Below are 17,942 nucleotides of genomic sequence, written 5' to 3' on the forward strand. Positions count from 1 at the left end.
ATGCTATATACTATATAATTATCACTGGTTTTATTGTATAGTTTTAAATTTGATGTTTTTACTTAATTGTACATGGACAATAATTGATAGTAATTATTATTTAAATTTTAATATCAATAATTGAAAAAACCGACAATTCTTTTGATTTATTAATCATTTTTAATTATATTATAATTAGTAAAACAGTCAACTCTACAAAAAATACTAATTTTTTAATTTTAATAATTTTCTTACTATTAATAAAAAATAGTAATTTAATAAATATATAACTTTTTCGTACAATAATTGATAACAAACTGTAACTATAGTGACCTCTATTGCCGCACACATTGTATGTCAGACATGCGGTCATAACTGCGAACATCATTACCATTGAAGACACCGAAGACATGGGAGGACTAACCAAACACTTGTCATATGAAGGACTCAAAACTTGTCGCTATTTCTTAAAGTTTTCATATATCGGAACCCACTATACGTTAGCATACATTTGATTATTATATTTGTTTTACCAAAACATAATGTTATTAACATTAGAGGACTTCAACGACAAACACGACGGGATGAGACATCGGTGACTGACTGGTCAGTTCAATATCAACTCGAAGTAATTAATAACTGATGGCTTGTTGTCAATGCAGTGACCAATTGATGACTTCTTTTAAAGCGCGCCATTGAGAAGAAGTTGAAACCTATTTATGGCGCCAGACTTGCCATTAGTAGCCGCACAGATAGTGGTGTCCACGCGTTGGCCAACTCGGCTCATGTGGATCTGACACATCCTTACAATAACACTACATATAAGCCATCGTTTATTATTAGTTCAGTAAATACCAATTTGCTTAAGAATGGACACGATATTAGGCACGTCTTGATTGAGTCAAATGATGTGTTTGTCATATAATCATTGGTTTATTGATTTATTTTAGATTATTAAGTGTTCAATTAGTTCCCAATGGATTCAATGCCCGATCGTGTGCTAAGTCACGAACGTATTTATATCGGTTGGCTGTATTGGACACCGAAGATAAGTCATACCATGAATGTCTCGATAATTTTCTACCCATTTGTGAACTAAACAGATGTCATATAATTAAGTAAATAACATGTTTTGTTTGATATATATAATAAATTTAAGATTTCATATGGATTTCAATTGACATTATATTAGAGGACCGCTAAATATTGAAGCCATCAATCAAGCGATGAATATGTTTGAAGGAGAACACGATTTCTCGTCGTTCACAACCAAAGAAGGCATTATAAACAACCGACAGATCACCTCTAATACCATTAAGACAATCACTAAATTTAAATTGAATCAAACAAAACATTTATATTCATTAACACAAACTGAAACAAATTATCCGATCATTTTGTTTAACTTTGAAATAACAGCCAAATCTTTTTTATACAATCAGGTAATAAATACCTGTAATACTAAAGTAAATTGTATATTAAAAAATGATAATAATATTTAAATAATAGATAAGACGTATGATTGGTTGCATTATTGATGTGGCTCTCAATTGCTTTAGTATTGAAAAAATTGAATATCTTTTAAACAACCCGTCATATAAACACTGGAACCATAAGATGACTATAGCACCGGCCAAAGGTTGGATATCATTGAATATATTAATTATTTATAATTATTAAATTTGTTTTAACTATCTTTAATTACTTTAGGTTTATGGTTAATGGATGTGCATTACGATCAAATGGGTATTTTATAACATTTTATATTTTTAAAATTTAATTAATTATTTTTGGTGTATTTTATTGATTATATAGATCTTGAATTAGACGAATCAGGAAATAGTAGCAATCAATATGCAAACAGTTATCCTAATTATAAAGAAATTAGTCATTTTCATGAATAACTTTCTCATAATATTTAGTTTTTTATTATTTATTTAAACAAATAATTTTTAATAAAGTGTAGAAAATTTATATCAATTAATATTTATTAAATGTTTTTCTATGAAAATAATTTAAGCAATTTAAAAACAAATACACAGAGGAAATAATTTATTTTATTATTTACATAAAGTCTAGCAAATTGTAAACATAGACAAACACTTAACATTCTTATAGTATCTTCAATTTAAGTGTTTATTCACTTAAAATATTCACTTAAATAATTGAATTTTTAATCTAAATTTAGGAATTATAAAAATATTTTAATATACGTCTAATGCTATTAAAGTAAATGATAATAAAAATTCAATTACCGCTAATTTGTATGGGTCATCTATTGTATAAATTTTATAATAGCATTGAATAAATTATATTTGACTATATTTGTTGCAATTGTTAATTACATTATTTTGACAAATAAAGAGAAAATATAATTTATATAATTATTAAGTAGTTAATAAAATTTCAGTTAAACTGTTTTAAGTAGTAACACATAAAAATAATTTTCCGGTAACATTACAATAAGCAGATAAAATATCATTAGGAAAAAAATGTTTGTCAATTTTTTTTAAAAATACCAATCAATCATAATATGTTTGATAGTTTAATAAATCTTGATGACACCCCAAACATATTAATTGAAGTTTAATTAATATACAGTAGACATCAAAATATGTGTTTTGTTCTGAAAATTTGTCAAAAGGATTCTTATATGGTTTGGAAAGATATGTATCCCTCAATTAATATACAATATATAATCCTACAAATATGGGAAACACATATTTTGATGTCTATATTAATGAGAAATTTATTTATTTTTTATTTTAATATATTGTTTAAAAATTAATTTATGTTAGCATATTGATAATTTAGCTAGATGTCAGAAAAATATTGTAAAGTTATACTGTAGTTATTTTTTATTAACAAAATTTAAAATTAATTATTATTAGTTAAATAATTAGCATTACCGGTAATCTTGAATAAAATATTTGCATTTTATTGAAATTTTAAAATTAAATACAATATTTAAAACTATAATATATTCAGAGTGAATAAGCTTATTAAAGTAAAGAATAATAAAATTATTTAAAATTATAGACAACAATATTTTCATTGTGTAAAACAAATTTATAATAACCTGTCAAACACACACATTCAGGCACACACACACACACACACACACACACTGATGACTGAGTGTATATCGATGGTATGTTATGACATGACTATGGGATCAATTGATTTAAATTATAGATTGTTTTAGCGCTATCTTATGAGAATCTAACAAATCAGAGAATCTGAATCTTACAGTAATGTTATATAAAAGCATCAAAACGACAGCATTCTTGACATTTGTTATGGTGTTATGTATGGTATGGGAGCTGAGGGAGCATCGGAACGACCAAACCCTTTCATGTAATGCATTGTACACATCAAATGATTCACTTAAATCAATAAACATTATGTTTTCTTTGTGAAAAAATCGCAACGATTTATGTTTATAAAATAAACACAACATTTACCACTTTTAACATCAAATGCAACTTTATATAGTTCCTCATGAATATGCATTCCTTATTAACGTTGCTTTATATTTCTTAAATAAATATTATTTCCTAAATATATTTCCACTACTTTTCAAACATATTGGCCTCTAGAGAGAGAGAGAGAGAGAGAGAGAGAGAGCCTCTAATAGAGACACTTCATATATAATCTAATTTATTTAATCTCTCAAAATTAATGTATTGCTTTTTCATCATCTAATTATTTTTTAATTATTCACTTTACTGTATTTATGATACTATAATAAAAAATGAGATATCTATTAAAAATAAATATATTAAGTTTATTATTGGTGCTTATATTGTTCTGTTTGTGTCGATCTCAATGTAAGTTTCATAAATGCTTTAATTTTATTATTGTTAATTGTATAATATTAAAAAAATTATATAGTTTTAATAATTTAATTCAAATTGTTCATGTTAATTTTTTAAACTTATGATTTAGATATAAATAATAAATAAGTATTTATTAATTTTTGTCTTTTTATTTTTCTTAATTTTTTTTAATATGGAGAATTTATATTATAAAAAATAATTGTTTTAGTTGCAAGTATAAAAATTATGCAAATGAATGTTATCATACTTATATACAGTACTTTTAAAATAAAATTCTAAATTTTTTAGATTTAAAATTTTATCATATTCATTAAGATAATTATTTTTTAAGAAAAAGTTTAAGTATTATAAGTAAAGCGTTTTTAATAATATAATATAATATGATAACACATTTTAATGCACAATTGTATATACAAGTATATATATACAATGATTATGATTATAATAATCAATTTAAGACAACAATGATTTATTGCATAGACCCGATCCAACCAATTCTAGTATCACCTAATATAACTGAGTCGACACCTAATGAGGTTATATCGATATCACCAGAATTTTGTACCCGGAATGAGGTCACGTGTCAAAGTGGAGAGTGTATACCTCGTGAATATGTTTGGTTGGTTAAACAGTTTGATGTGTTTATCATATATTAAGTAATATGATATTTGAAAAATAAATGTCATGTTATTGTTGGCACTGTAGTGATGGTGACTATGATTGTACCGATCGATCGGATGAACTGAATTGCATCCATAACTGTGAAGCCAATCAATTTCAATGTGAAAACGGTCGCTGTATTCTCAAGTTTTGGCGGTAACTCTAACCACTCAATGAGCTTATGTAGGGCTCAGTAAAAGCTTTTATTTATTCAATGAGAGGTCTTTCACTTTTTAGGTGTGATTCTGATAACGACTGCGGAGATAACAGCGATGAAAAGTTTTGCGGTGAGTCTTATAACTTAATGCCACAAATCTTTTATTGCCATTTGTTTTATGTTAGCATTACTTTATAACTTAACACACATTTGATCACAAAATGTTGCCTAATATCATATATATGCTAAACTGTATTATACATCATATTTTTAAACATTACTAGAACTTAAGTTTTATAAATTATATAAAAATGTATTTATACTTATGTATCATTTATTTAATGATTGTTCATCAATGCATAACAGAGTCAAATAATATACCGGGATCTCCATGTCGTTATGATGAATATAAATGTCTCGCTGGAGATCAGTGTAAGTCATTATTTAATAGTTTCATAAATGATAAAAAAATAAAAGTATTTTATCAAAAAACATTTTAAAAAATAAAATATTGCTATAACTTATATAGTATAATGATCTTAAAATTAATTTAGAATTTAGATTTATATAAATTTAAGATTTAATAAAATGAAATTATAATGTATTTTATATAAATATATATATATTAAAGGTATTCCTCGAAGTTATCAATGCGATGGAGAGTTTGATTGTCAGGACAAGACTGATGAAGTGATTCTAATATTATAATTATTATATTTAATAACAAACTTCACGATTGATGTAATACTTATATTATATAATAGATTGGATGTTCTCTACCAACTATAGTGATACCACCACCAGAAACAATATCTGTATCGGAAGGACAGACTGTTAATATAAGCTGTAAAGCTATTGGAACGCCTACACCATTGATCAGTTGGCGATTCAATTGGAATCATATACCTCATCCACCCAGAGTTACAGTGACAAGTGTTGACGGCATAGGAACTGTTACCATACATGAGGCCAAGTTGTCAGATCAGGGAGCCTGGAGTTGTGAGGCCATCAATACAAAAGACTCGGTTCTCGCCGCACACGACGCTCTTCTTACAGTTAAACGTGAGATAATGACTATTATTATATATATATATATATATATATATATACTGTATATATATATAACTTAAATACTATCTATGAATACGTCAAATATATTCAATACAATTAGCCAAACAATCCATTTGTCAATCGCCGCTATTCAACGATTTGGCACAAAACCCATCTGAATGTTTGCGGTGTTTCTGTTTCGGAGTTTCCGACACTTGTCATAGTAGTAATCTTCGGATTATTAGTTCAGGCATTCAATCACAGATAACCGTTATTCCACTCGTGAGGGAACCGAATAGCAATTATAAAGATGTCAGTCAACAATACCCTCCCATTCAAAATGAAATTATTTATAATCCAAATTTACAAGAATATAGTATCAAATCAGATGTAATGTTAGCCAACACTCCCGACGGCGTATATTTCTATTGGAATCTACCGAAGGAAATGTTGGGCAATAGATTACAGAGTTATGGAGGATATATAAGATATACAATTAGATATCGAGAGCCATATTTACCAAAAGCGGCTAAAATTCCTGATATTATTCTTAGAGGTAATGGTATAACATTATACCATTACGTTAAAAGTGCATACAATCCAAATGCTGAAACATCAATTAAGATACGTTTCTGGGAGGGAGAGTGGCATAAAAATGACTTAAATGCTAGAAGTCCACCACTCTTTGATACGACAACTCGAGAGGATATCATGATTGCCCTCCAAAATGTTGAGTATATCTATATTAAGGCCACTTATGACGAACAGATCATCGATTCCAGTATATTAAACTTGGAAATGGATGGCTCTATGCTTTCCAATATGTCATCAGAACAAGCAGTTTACGTTGAAAAATGTCTCTGTCCTCAGGGATATACAGGTTAGCATATCAGCCCTTTTTTTATAAAAAATAATATAATTTATTATTTGTTAGGTGATTCATGTGAGTATTGTAGCTCAGGTTATGTGAGAGAAACGGCCGGTCGTTATTTAGGTCGATGTATATTACCGTCAATTGTATGCAATTGCAATCATCATTCAAATGAATGCGATCCACAAACTCATGAATGTTTTAATTGTCAACATTATACTGAAGGTATTAAATATTTAAATATTAAAAAACATAATTAATGTTACTTTAAGATCAATTGTAAATTTAATATTATTTTTATTTAGGAATTCATTGTGAAAAATGCAAACGAGGATTTTATGGTTTGGCCACTTTAGGCCGACACGATAGTTGTCGTCCCTGTCCTTGTCCTCATATAACACCATCTCGACAGTAAGTCATTTTAATATTATAATTTTATTATTATATAATATATAAAATTCCAGACTATTAATTATTATAATATTTTTCGGTATAATTATTAACAATACTTTTATAATAAACATTTTGTGCTAACAAAGTCTTACTAATCTATGGCCATCAGGGTTTCCTCAAGAATGGTAGGCATTAAGCTTAAGCTTATGTAACCATTTATTTTGATTATTTATAAAACTTTGGTATCAATTATTAAATAATAATTAAAATAACAGTTTAATTAAAATAATAATTATAAATGTATTAAAAACTAAAGGTATTCACCCACGTGTCACATTGATTCTACTGATGGTGATGTCATATGTGATGCCTGTCCTCTTGGTTTTGAGGTTTGATAATTTATTCACACAATTATGTGTATGTTTTGTGAATGTATGTGTTGTATGCAATATAAGGGCACCCGATGCGAGAGGTGCGCTACGGGTTATTCTGGGAATCCACTCGAAGGCATACCCTGTGAACAAAAAGGTTTTCAAAATAATATTTTATTTTTATATAAATTTAATATAAATTAAAAATAATATTAATATTGATTTATATATTTTAGGCATTTGCAGAAGTGATCAATTTATGTGTACAAATGGCTATTGTATTGACTTAAAGCTGAGGTGCAATAATATATACGACTGTCTACCGGATGGTAGTGACGAAGTTGGATGTGGTCAGCATTAAGACTGCCTTTTATTTGCATTATTAATACTATATGTTTTGATTAGAGTGTCCTATAAATAACTTTCTATGTGTTGACGGCGGATGTATTGATCGATCTCTTGTATGCAATGGCGTCCAAAACTGTTTCGATGGAAGTGATGAAAGTGATTGCGGATGTAATTATCTTTTTAAATCTGTATCTAAAATTAGTTATCACTAATTATTGTAAATAATTTTATAGCCCCTGAAACTCAATGCGACCCAATTGGAAGTTTGACAACACATCCCAGTCCATCAACAGGTTTATGTCACTGTAAACCATTAGTGACCGGTGCCCGATGTGATCAGTGCACTGCCAGTGCATTTCATTTGAGTAAAGAATCACCCAATGGTTGTATTGAATGTTTCTGTTTTGGTGTTACAAAGGCCTGTGCATCGAGTCGTTGGTTTAGAGATCACATTCAATTGAAACTAACAAACGATAATATTATTAAATTAAGTGCTTTGGATAGGAGTGTTGTGATTGACAAAAATGTCAAAATTGATTACCGAAACCATCAAATTGTGTTCAAAGATTTTGCACTTCAACCCAAACTTACTTATTATTGGAGTCTTCCCCAACAATTTCTTTATGATAAAGTTATCTCTTATGGCGGTTATTTAAATTACACTTTCAGGTATATATTTAATACTCTTTAAAATTTTCATTTTTTTCCATATTTAACTCACAATAGCATATAATTATTAATTATTAATATTTTATTGATAGATATGAAAAAGGTTTTTTATCGCGTCCTAATGATGATCCAGACGTTCAAATTATAGGAAATGGCATCAAAATTATATACAAACATAACAATCCTTTAATGGCAAATATTGATAATTTTATATCAATTCCTCTTTTTGAAACCCAATGGTTACTATCTGATGGCCAACGAGTCAGTCGCGATAAATTCATGACTGCATTGGCGGACATCGAGTCTATACTATTGAAAGCAACGCATACTTCTGATGTTATATCAATCACTTTATTTAGTGTTACAATGGATATTGCAATTGAAAGGACTACAAGAGTAGAGACTTATTTACCCGAAGCACACACTGTCGAGATTTGTCGCTGTCCTATAGGATATCAGGTTTTTAAACAATCTTTTAGCTAATAATAATAACTGGGATTTAATTAATTTAGTTTTAATTTAGGGATTATCGTGTGAACATTGTATCTCTGGTTATACCCGGACAGCAATCGGATCATACCATTGTGAGCCCTGTTTCTGTAATGGACACTCCAGTGATTGTGATCCTAAAACAGGAATTTGCAAAGTATGTACACAACAAGTATTATTGTAATATTATATTTATTATTCAAAAATAATATCCATTATAGAATTGCCAACATAATACCCAAGGTGATTTTTGTGACCAATGTGCACCTGGTTATGCGGGTGATCCAACTCATGGAACTCCATATGATTGCAGTCCCGATAGAGGTATCTGAAGATTTTATTGTAAATTATTGCTTAATTAGTTTAAAACGATTAATCAAATATATTGATGATATGTAATATTAACTTTAGTGGTAACCCCGTGTCAATGTGATACAAGAGGCAGTGCAGTGCGTGAATGCGATATAAATCAACAATGTATTTGCAAAAGCAATGTTCGGGGAATCAATTGTGACCAATGTTCTGATGGTTTCTTCAATTTGGATCAAAACAATCCCAACGGATGCACACAATGCTATTGTTCGGGAGTTACCCGTAGATGTAGTTCCAGTTCATATTACAGATATCATAAAACAATGCGTTTACAAGACTTGTCCAATCCATACGAACATCATTTTCAACTAACAAATAGATATAAATCTCGTATATTTTCTGAGGGAATAGTCATAAATTTGGCGCAAAATGAAGTCAGTTTTACCTCATTTAATAGGGAATCTAATACAGAGACACTATTTTGGGCACTTCCCGACCATTTTCTTGGAAATAAGGTTTATATAAGTATATTGTTTTTTATGTTAATTAATTTATTTTAAACTTAGTTTCAAAATAAATAATAATTAGCACAAATAACCATTTATTATTTACAGTTAACATCATATGGTGGTAGACTACGGTATACTCAACAGTTTAGTATTAGAGAAACAGGAGATTTATATTCCGACGCCGACATTGAGATTACTGTAATTTATGGATTAAATTAATAATATATTTTATATTTAAATCTAATTTATATTTATTCTATTAATTTATGAATATTTAATGTCAAAATAATAGGGTAATGGTCTTACATTGGTTTATGTGAACAGTAAATCTTTATCTCCCGGTGATGTTCAGACATATGAAATAGATTTAAATGAAGGATTTTGGCAAAAGATTGATTCAAATAGATATAAAGCATCGGTTTTAGCGACAAGAGAAGACTTTTTGTTGGTTTTATCAAACATTGAAGACTTTCTAATTAGAGCTACATTTCATCCATTTATGAAACAAACACTTATAGCAGATCTATCACTAGATATTGCTGTCCCACAAAATACTGGTCTCTTAATGGCAATTGAGGTTTTAATAATATTTTTTTTACTCATAGCATTTACTATTTTTCAATTACTAAAATATTCTTGAGTTATACCTATAATTAATTACTAATTTAATATTATAGGTTGAACAATGTGTGTGTCCCCCTGGTATGTTTTTATAATAAAATGTATTATCTTGTATTAATAAATTATAATAATTTATAATATTTGAACCAAATATAAGGCTATACTGGTTTGTCGTGTGAAAGCTGTGCTCCGGGCTATATAGTTGACCGCACGAGTCCGGGATACAGTCGATGTACTCGTTGTAATTGTAACTTTCATTCCGAAACATGTGATCCAAATACAGGATATTGTGTGGTATTTGATTCAAATAATTTTATAGTTTTAAAAATGTGATAAAATGTTTAATTGTTTCACCAGAATTGTCGTCATAATACTCGGGGTGAAAATTGTGAGCTCTGTGCTGATGGGTATTATGGTGATCCCACACGTGGTTCGCCTGATGACTGTCAGCTATGTCCCTGTCCGCTAACAAATGCCGATAATAATTTTTCGACGACGTGTCGACTTGATTCCGATGGTCAGCCCACATGTAATGCATGTACTGCTGGTTATACCGGTAGAAATTGTGAACAGTATGTAATTACTGTATATATTGTAGCTGTTGAAAGAATAATTTGTAATTTATTAATTATAACTATTTGTTAATCATAACACAATTAGGTGTGCATTTGGTTATAGAGGTAATCCATTACAACCGGGAGGTAAATGTAAGCTAATATCAGCATCGGGTCCTACAATTCGGGTCCGTATCGATGAACCTAAAGCACAACGCGTTCCCTTTGGTTCTACCGTTACTTTTCGATGCAATGGCGTGTCTCATGTCAATGATGTATGACTTTTATATATAGTTTCATTATAATATTGATAAATTAAAACTCCTTAATCTTATACACTTTGATAATACAGGTCACCTATAACCTTGTCTGGACTAAAGAGGGCGGATCATTGCCTCCCCGAGCATCAGAAGCTAGTGGAATATTGACAATACCTGATGTTAGATCGGAATACAGTGGTGTCTATATATGCACCGGTTCTGACCTCCGAAGTGTAGATCAAGATCACGCAACACTCAGTGTTGAATCGATAGATCAACCGGCTATACCTCGCGTAAGAATTGAACCCTATTATCAAGAGGTCAGAGTTGGAGATACTATTGAATTTCGGTGCACTGCTGAAGGATATCCACCCCCTGAACTGAGATGGACGGGCGGACGCAATAATATTCTGAACCCAAGTTCAACATTTGTGAACGGAATTTTCAGAATAGATTCGGTCCGTAAAAGTGATGAATCGGAGTACTTTTGCCACGCGAGCAATACTGCTGGAACTGATTCTTTAAGGACAATATTATTAGTCAACGGTGAAGATAGTGCTGATACCGGTTCCAAACCACACGTTACTATATCTCCCGTTAATTATGAGGCACGACGTGGAGAAACAATCAAATTTGATTGTAAAACGACGGGTAATCCTCTTCCTGAACTCAAATGGAGTCATTCTGGAGGCGATTTACCGCACGATTCTCGACAGGTCGGAGGTATGCTCATTATTGGACGGGTCACCGAAAATCATCAGGGATTGTATACATGTACTGCTCGTAACATATATGGTATGAGTCAGGGACAGGTACGTCTATCCATTGAATCGGGTCGGGCTATACCAACTGCTAAAATAGAGCCCGAGAGACAAACCATTGTTCAGGGACATAGTGGCCAATTGAGATGTATCACCAGTGGAAATCCCATTCCAACAATCAGTTGGCAAAAAGTTGGCGACGATTTAATACCACTCAGACATAAAACAAATGGCGACATACTTTTCATTGAGAATGCCATCATTGAAGACAGGGGTCTGTATATGTGTAGAGCTGACAATCGCGAGGGTTCAGCTCAAAGTTCATCCATTATTGAAATTGAGAGAAGAGAGATACCGGCCATTGAGATATACCCAGAATCGATGCAAACTGTAGTCAAAGATGGCAGGTATGATGACATAACTATTTAATTTTTATATAAATAGTCATATATTGTACTGTATTTTCAGTGCATTATTTCAATGTCGAGTTACGGCTGGTATTCCTCCGCCAACTATTGAATGGCGAAGAAGTGATGGCAGTCTATTCACATCAAGTACTGAACTATTGGATGGAGTGATTCGCTTCAACAGAGTTACCGGTGATGAAGACGGCATTTATATTTGCACTGTAAGTAGTTTTATATTTAATTTATTAATAATATATAAATTATTATAATATTTATCTGCTATAAGGCTGAGAATATTGCTGGAAGAGTGACATCACAGGCAGTATTGAGGATTCAAAGTACACCCAATGTTAAGATATTACAATCGACTCCTTATAGAGTTAGACCATATGAAAGGGTAAAACTAGAGTGTGAGGCAACCGGTAATCCTAAACCATCCCTAACGTGGAAACGTATATCACAACAACTTTATTCAACTGCACCGTCACTGATAGTCAGCACTGAAATAGATAACAAAATTTTATTTGAATTGTCAAATGTTACGATTGCCGACTCAGGTATTTATGTGGTCAGTATTGGACTTTGACTTAAACAGACATTACGGATAATAACCGTTTGTGTCTTTAGTGTACCAGTATTTCACCGCTTGGGAGTAGTGAAGAGCGTATTCATTTAATCGTTGAAGATGACACTCTTGGAACAGTTGTTCCACATGTTGTTGTCGAAGATAGAGTGGTCACTGTTGCTGCTGGTAATAGAGCATCGATGAGATGTTTCGTTAAAGGAACCGGTCGTTATGTGGAATTACAGTGGACACGGACTGGAAATCAATCACTACCATTATCTTCCAATATAGAAAATGGTGTCCTCTATATTGATGATGTCAAGCCTGAAGATAGCGGAGAATACCAGTGCTTGGGTGTGGTTGACGGCAATGTATTGTTTGAGGCCAGAGCCCGATTAGCTGTTGTCGGTAAGTTGATTGAAAGCGCCGTCATTGTCATATTGCTATCTTCACTCATTATTATAATACTTGCATTACTGACCGCAAGGTATTTGGGCCAGAGGTGAGGCACAACTCTTGCCTAATCCTTATTAACATTCCTTTCCATTATTTGCCAATTATTTTAATCCTAAACAATATAATCTAATATAATGTATAATCGTATAAATTACTGGACAGCGCCTCCAAAGATTCAGTTACAACCAATCCGACAGACAGCCAGACCAGGAGATACAGTAATTATTGAATGCAGTGCATCAGGTGATCAACCTATTACTATTGACTGGAGTAAAATAGGAGGTCTTTTGCCTCCCGGTGTTCACGCCTCTAGTGGCAGACTTGAGATAAGAGGTGCTCAGTTGTCAGACGCCGGAAGGTTTTTGTGCACAGCTGTGAACGCCGCCGGTAAGGCTGAAGGAGTGGCCGAAGTCATTGTCGAGGACTCTGACTATAAAGATATCCTCCGAAAGGAGGAAACGGCATTTGTTGGCTCTAATATTGAGCTCAAATGTCAATTCAGTGGCTCTCCTCCGCCTACCATTAGGTGGTCTAAAGATTTCGGCACACTTTTAGAAAATGTCAGAGAAGTCAACAATGAATTGTGGATTAGAAACTCCCGACTGGAAAATGCCGGAAGATATGTATGTCAACTGTCGACACATTTTATCATTTTTCTCAAATATTATGTTTGGCACAGATGTGTACCGTTACCTCTGATTTAGGAGTTCTGTCGCGAGATTATGTTGTCCTCAATGTCAGAGGTATTGTTTTTGTCATTTTCAAATAAATTTGACTTCAAGTTAGAAACAAATATATTTACAATAGATTTAGTAAATGTTTGCATTATATACAGTATATAATAGTGATTAAATTTTTATTGACTTTATCGGCAAAAATGATTGTCAAACAAACAACTTTCGATGTCATGATAGACAGTACATTGATATTAGATATCATTAAAATCGAGTATATACTGTAATTGTCTCATTAATATTACATTAAATTAGTTGCTATTGTTTTGATTAAATTGTTATCGGTTTGGTTTTGCTTATTAATTACATGCATATCATTACTAAATTATTAATATATCCAAAGACTAACATACAAATGTTAATAAGACTAATACTAACTATTTGTATTAAATGTTATTTCATGTATTTAATACCTACTGTATATACCTATACCTATCTGCAGCCATACCAACGCTTGAAGTAAAAATAATTGCCAATAAAGAAAGGGTTTATTCTGGAGATCAGTTGACACTACAGTGTCACGTCTCTGGAGATCCGTCGGCAAAAGTCGAGTGGAAGAGTATGAGTGAAAGCGGACCGTTCGCTGACAATGTTATGACTCGGGGATCAATTCTTGTTGTCAATGGAGTTAAACCAGAAAATGGAGGGATCTATAGGTTAAGTATCACTATAAAGAGGTCTAATGAAATATTTGCTTATAATGTATATAAAAAATTATCTTAAATTAGATGCTCTGTTGATACATATGCGGGAACTTATAATAGCGATTACGTTTTGGCAATTGAAGGTCTTTATACTTATAATATATTAATTATTTATTTATTGGTTTAATATACAAATTTTATTACTAAATAATATAAATAATTTATTAATCTCTATTTAAAATTAACTAATTATGGACTTTGTGTAAGTTTTTAGTCATTTTATAATAAGGTAATATAATATTTAAACAAAAAAAAATAATTTTAAAAAATAATTATAGAAATGCCGACCATATCTCCCGAAGCAGTCGAGAAAAGGAGTGCTCCGTTTGGGTCGACTGTAATAATGGATTGCAAAACATCGCTGATCGCACCAATCACTTTCAGTTGGTCTAAACAGAGCGGTTCACTTCCATCTGAAGTGACAATTGATGGCGAAGGGGTTATCACTATATATAGAGTTAAAGAACAAGATTCGGGTTTGTTTTTGATTTGATTATTAAATAAATAATTAAATGAGTTATAAAATTACATATTATAGGTACATATATATGCAATGCTAGAAATAAAGAAGTGCCAAATGGAGTGGAAATACCGTCTATATTAACAGTGACGGGAGTAGTGCCACGATTTACTCAAACACCACTATCTTATATGGTTAGACCAACACTACCAGACGCTTACACTGTTTTTGAGATACAGATCTCATTTAAACCTGAAAATTCAAGCGGACTTATACTATATAACGGACACAAACAACAATCCGGTGATTTTATGTCACTCGGGATCACAGATGGTTGGCTTGAATTTAGATATGACTTAGGAGGAGGAATAGCTTTATTGAAAAGTGAGACAATACTAGAAATAAACAAATGGCATACCGTAAGAATTCGCCGAAATGGAAGAACTGGTAGTTTGCAAGTTGAAGATCAAAGGGAAATTAAAGGCACGTCTTCCGGAAGTAATGTAGGACTCGATCTCTTAGAACCACTATATATAGGAGGTGTACCAGATTTTGACCAAATATCTAAACAAAATGGCTTTACCACCGGTTTTATTGGTTGTATCAGCCTTTTCAAAGTTGGAGTCATTGTTCATGAATTGATCAACGATGCAAAAGCACAATCTGTTTCAAACTGTGAAACTTGTACTCCAAATACATGTGCCAATCAAGGCTTATGTCAGGAAACTTCACTTAAGCCTTCGGGATATTCATGTGTATGTCCTGCCGGCTTCTCCGGTCAAAATTGTGAAAAAATAGGCGATGCCTGCTATCTAGGAATCTGTGGTTTAGGTCGTTGTCGTAATAAACTCAGTGGCGGTTTTGATTGTTTTTGTCCAATTGGATGGACAGGACAAAGATGTGATAAAGAGATAGACATTGTAGAGCCGGCACTTTTTAATGACGCTTATGTAGCATATCCTACACCTAAAGATACACTAAGAAAAATCAGATTTTCACTCAAAATTAAGCCCAAAAAGTTAGAAAATGGTTTTATATTATACAGCGCACAAAATAATGATGGAAGGGGTGATTTCATATCATTGGCCATCAAGAATGAGAGCATTGAATTTAGGTTTGACTTGGGTTCGGGTCCCGCAATACTTACGAGTCCTATACGACTCATAACAGATGAATGGATTGAAATAACTGCCGAACGTTTCTTAAGAAAAGGCTTATTAAAAGTTGGAAACAGTTTACCGATTGAAGGGGAATCTCCTGGACGTACTCAGGGTCTCGATCTACGACTACCTCTTTATATCGGAGGTTATGATAAGGTTCAGATCAAACTGTCACCGTTAGCTGAAATCTATCGGGGATTTCATGGATGTCTGGGTTTTGTTAGTTATGACTATTTTCATCGTATAAATTATACATTAATTATTTTTATCAATTAGTTTGAAGTGAATAACGTTTCCATGCATTTGACAAACTCGGTCATCGAATCATCCAATGTTGTTGATTGTGGCTCTGATTCTCTCTGTCAGCGATCGCCTTGTCTTAATAGTGGTCAGTGTCGGGAAATTAATCGATTTGACTTTGAGTGTATCTGTCGACCTAACTATTCCGGTAGTTTTAATTTTTTAATTAACACAAATTTTTTATTATAACATATCTATACAATTACTACAGTAATATTAATTACAACTTTAGGTAAATTATGTCAACATATGAATGGTATCTGTGAACTGACTAATCCGTGCAAGAATGGCAAGTGTGTCAATACAGGTGCCAATTCATACAAGTGTTTGTGTCCGTTACCATACAAAGGCAATTCCTGTGATGAGACCGAAGAATTTACTGAAACCGAATCCATTAAACTATTAGGAGACGGTTTCTTCACATTAGGTCCTCAATATTTACCACATATTTCTAGTTCGGCGGATGAAGTCATTAAGTTTAGTATTATGACACAAGAAGATGAGGGGCTTATTTTCTTTCACGGCCAGACACCAGAGGTTAACGGTGTCGGTCAAGATTTTATGGCTGTGGCTCTCATTGACGGTAAAGTTGAGTTCAGTTTTGAATTGGGTAGCGGTCTGGCAAAGATTAGGTCATCTATTAAAGTAAACGATGGTTTGGGACATACAGTTGATGTTAAACGCAAAGGTAAAGAAGGAAGTCTAACCATTGATGGCATGCATGAGTCCTATGGAGAATCAGAAGGTGATCTGCAAATGTTGAATACTAGCGGAGATATCTATGTGGGAGGTCTTCCAGATTATACACTCATGAGTGGCAATCGCTTCTCTGGTTTTTCTGGATGTATATCTGATTTAGAGATTGGCTCTTCTGGTTTAATTGATATCGTCGTTCAACTAAAGAGTGCCCAAAATGTTCACAATTGCGATGAGTGTGTATAGTATACTACAGTATATTTAGATACAGTATTATTAATAAAGCTTTTATTTTCTTGATATTTCAGGTTTTACTCCAGTGGTTCCGCTAATATACCTTAACATTCAACATAATATCTAGTATTTGTGGCTAAAATTGTCCATTTAATAAGATTAAAGTAATTCAAACATATTGTTTGTAAACGAGTCTTCAAAAATTTGTGCCTCAAATGGGAGCCAATGCAACAAAAACTGCCATTTTTTTCAATATAATGTTATCTTATGACAATTTTTCATTGGTATTATTATTAATTTTGCAAATATGTATTACAATCAATTAAAATAAATAAAATCTAACTTAAAAAATTAATTATATTATAGTCAACAAAATATTATAA

General features: G+C 31.7%; 2 protein-coding genes across 6 annotated transcripts; both read left to right on the top strand.

Annotated features, from left to right (window-relative positions):
• Nucleotides 1-315: 315 nt before the first annotated feature.
• On the top strand, nt 316-1,883 carry LOC128958085 (tRNA pseudouridine synthase-like 1). Its single transcript, XM_054303900.1, has 8 exons — nt 316-478; nt 538-607; nt 668-864; nt 930-1,097; nt 1,172-1,421; nt 1,489-1,618; nt 1,690-1,725; nt 1,795-1,883. The coding sequence occupies exons 1-8, from the start codon at nt 390-392 to the stop codon at nt 1,881-1,883; spliced, it is 1,029 nt and encodes a 342-aa protein (XP_054159875.1). The 5' UTR covers nt 316-389.
• Nucleotides 1,884-3,733: 1,850 nt separating this feature from the next.
• On the top strand, nt 3,734-17,791 carry LOC128957543 (basement membrane-specific heparan sulfate proteoglycan core protein-like). 5 transcript variants are annotated; one of them, XM_054303320.1, is made up of 39 exons: nt 3,734-3,809; nt 4,299-4,437; nt 4,524-4,634; nt 4,716-4,765; nt 5,002-5,067; nt 5,267-5,325; nt 5,400-5,697; nt 5,807-6,565; nt 6,620-6,781; nt 6,862-6,967; nt 7,266-7,338; nt 7,405-7,477; nt 7,557-7,670; nt 7,726-7,836; nt 7,902-8,337; nt 8,430-8,796; nt 8,861-8,983; nt 9,048-9,150; nt 9,238-9,653; nt 9,753-9,845; nt 9,940-10,224; nt 10,325-10,349; nt 10,426-10,562; nt 10,626-10,840; nt 10,929-11,097; nt 11,175-12,250; nt 12,312-12,471; nt 12,537-12,818; nt 12,878-13,223; nt 13,303-13,317; nt 13,434-13,894; nt 13,951-14,014; nt 14,448-14,661; nt 14,734-14,792; nt 14,988-15,185; nt 15,248-16,548; nt 16,606-16,777; nt 16,862-17,561; nt 17,634-17,791. In XM_054303320.1, the coding sequence occupies exons 1-39, from the start codon at nt 3,734-3,736 to the stop codon at nt 17,665-17,667; spliced, it is 9,648 nt and encodes a 3,215-aa protein (XP_054159295.1). In that variant the 3' UTR covers nt 17,668-17,791. The 5 variants fall into 5 exon arrangements, with proteins under 5 accessions (XP_054159295.1, XP_054159297.1, XP_054159298.1 ...); XM_054303322.1 differs by having other exon boundaries at nt 15,012-15,185; XM_054303323.1 differs by having other exon boundaries at nt 15,015-15,185.
• Nucleotides 17,792-17,942: the final 151 nt, after the last annotated feature.

This window comes from Oppia nitens, unplaced genomic scaffold (assembly GCF_028296485.1).
Source record: "Oppia nitens isolate AA-2021 unplaced genomic scaffold, nextdenovo-longstitch-racon4-pilon3 scaffold3_pilon_pilon_pilon, whole genome shotgun sequence".
Lineage (NCBI taxonomy): Eukaryota > Metazoa > Arthropoda > Arachnida > Sarcoptiformes > Oppiidae > Oppia > Oppia nitens.

What these genes read in the sequence shown, in the direction of transcription:
- LOC128958085 (XM_054303900.1), top strand. Translation starts at nt 390, where the DNA reads ATGGGAGGACTAACCAAACACTTGTCATATGAAGGACTCAAAACTTGT. An exon ending in CAGTTCAATATCAACTCGAA is followed by an intron (nt 608 to 667) that starts GTAATTAATAAC and finishes CTTCTTTTAAAG; the next exon opens with CGCGCCATTGAGAAGAAGTT. An exon ending in GACTATAGCACCGGCCAAAG is followed by an intron (nt 1,619 to 1,689) that starts GTTGGATATCAT and finishes TAATTACTTTAG; the next exon opens with GTTTATGGTTAATGGATGTG.
- LOC128957543 (XM_054303320.1), top strand. Translation starts at nt 3,734, where the DNA reads ATGAGATATCTATTAAAAATAAATATATTAAGTTTATTATTGGTGCTT. An exon ending in ACGCCGACATTGAGATTACT is followed by an intron (nt 9,846 to 9,939) that starts GTAATTTATGGA and finishes TCAAAATAATAG; the next exon opens with GGTAATGGTCTTACATTGGT. An exon ending in TTACGTTTTGGCAATTGAAG is followed by an intron (nt 14,793 to 14,987) that starts GTCTTTATACTT and finishes AAATAATTATAG; the next exon opens with AAATGCCGACCATATCTCCC.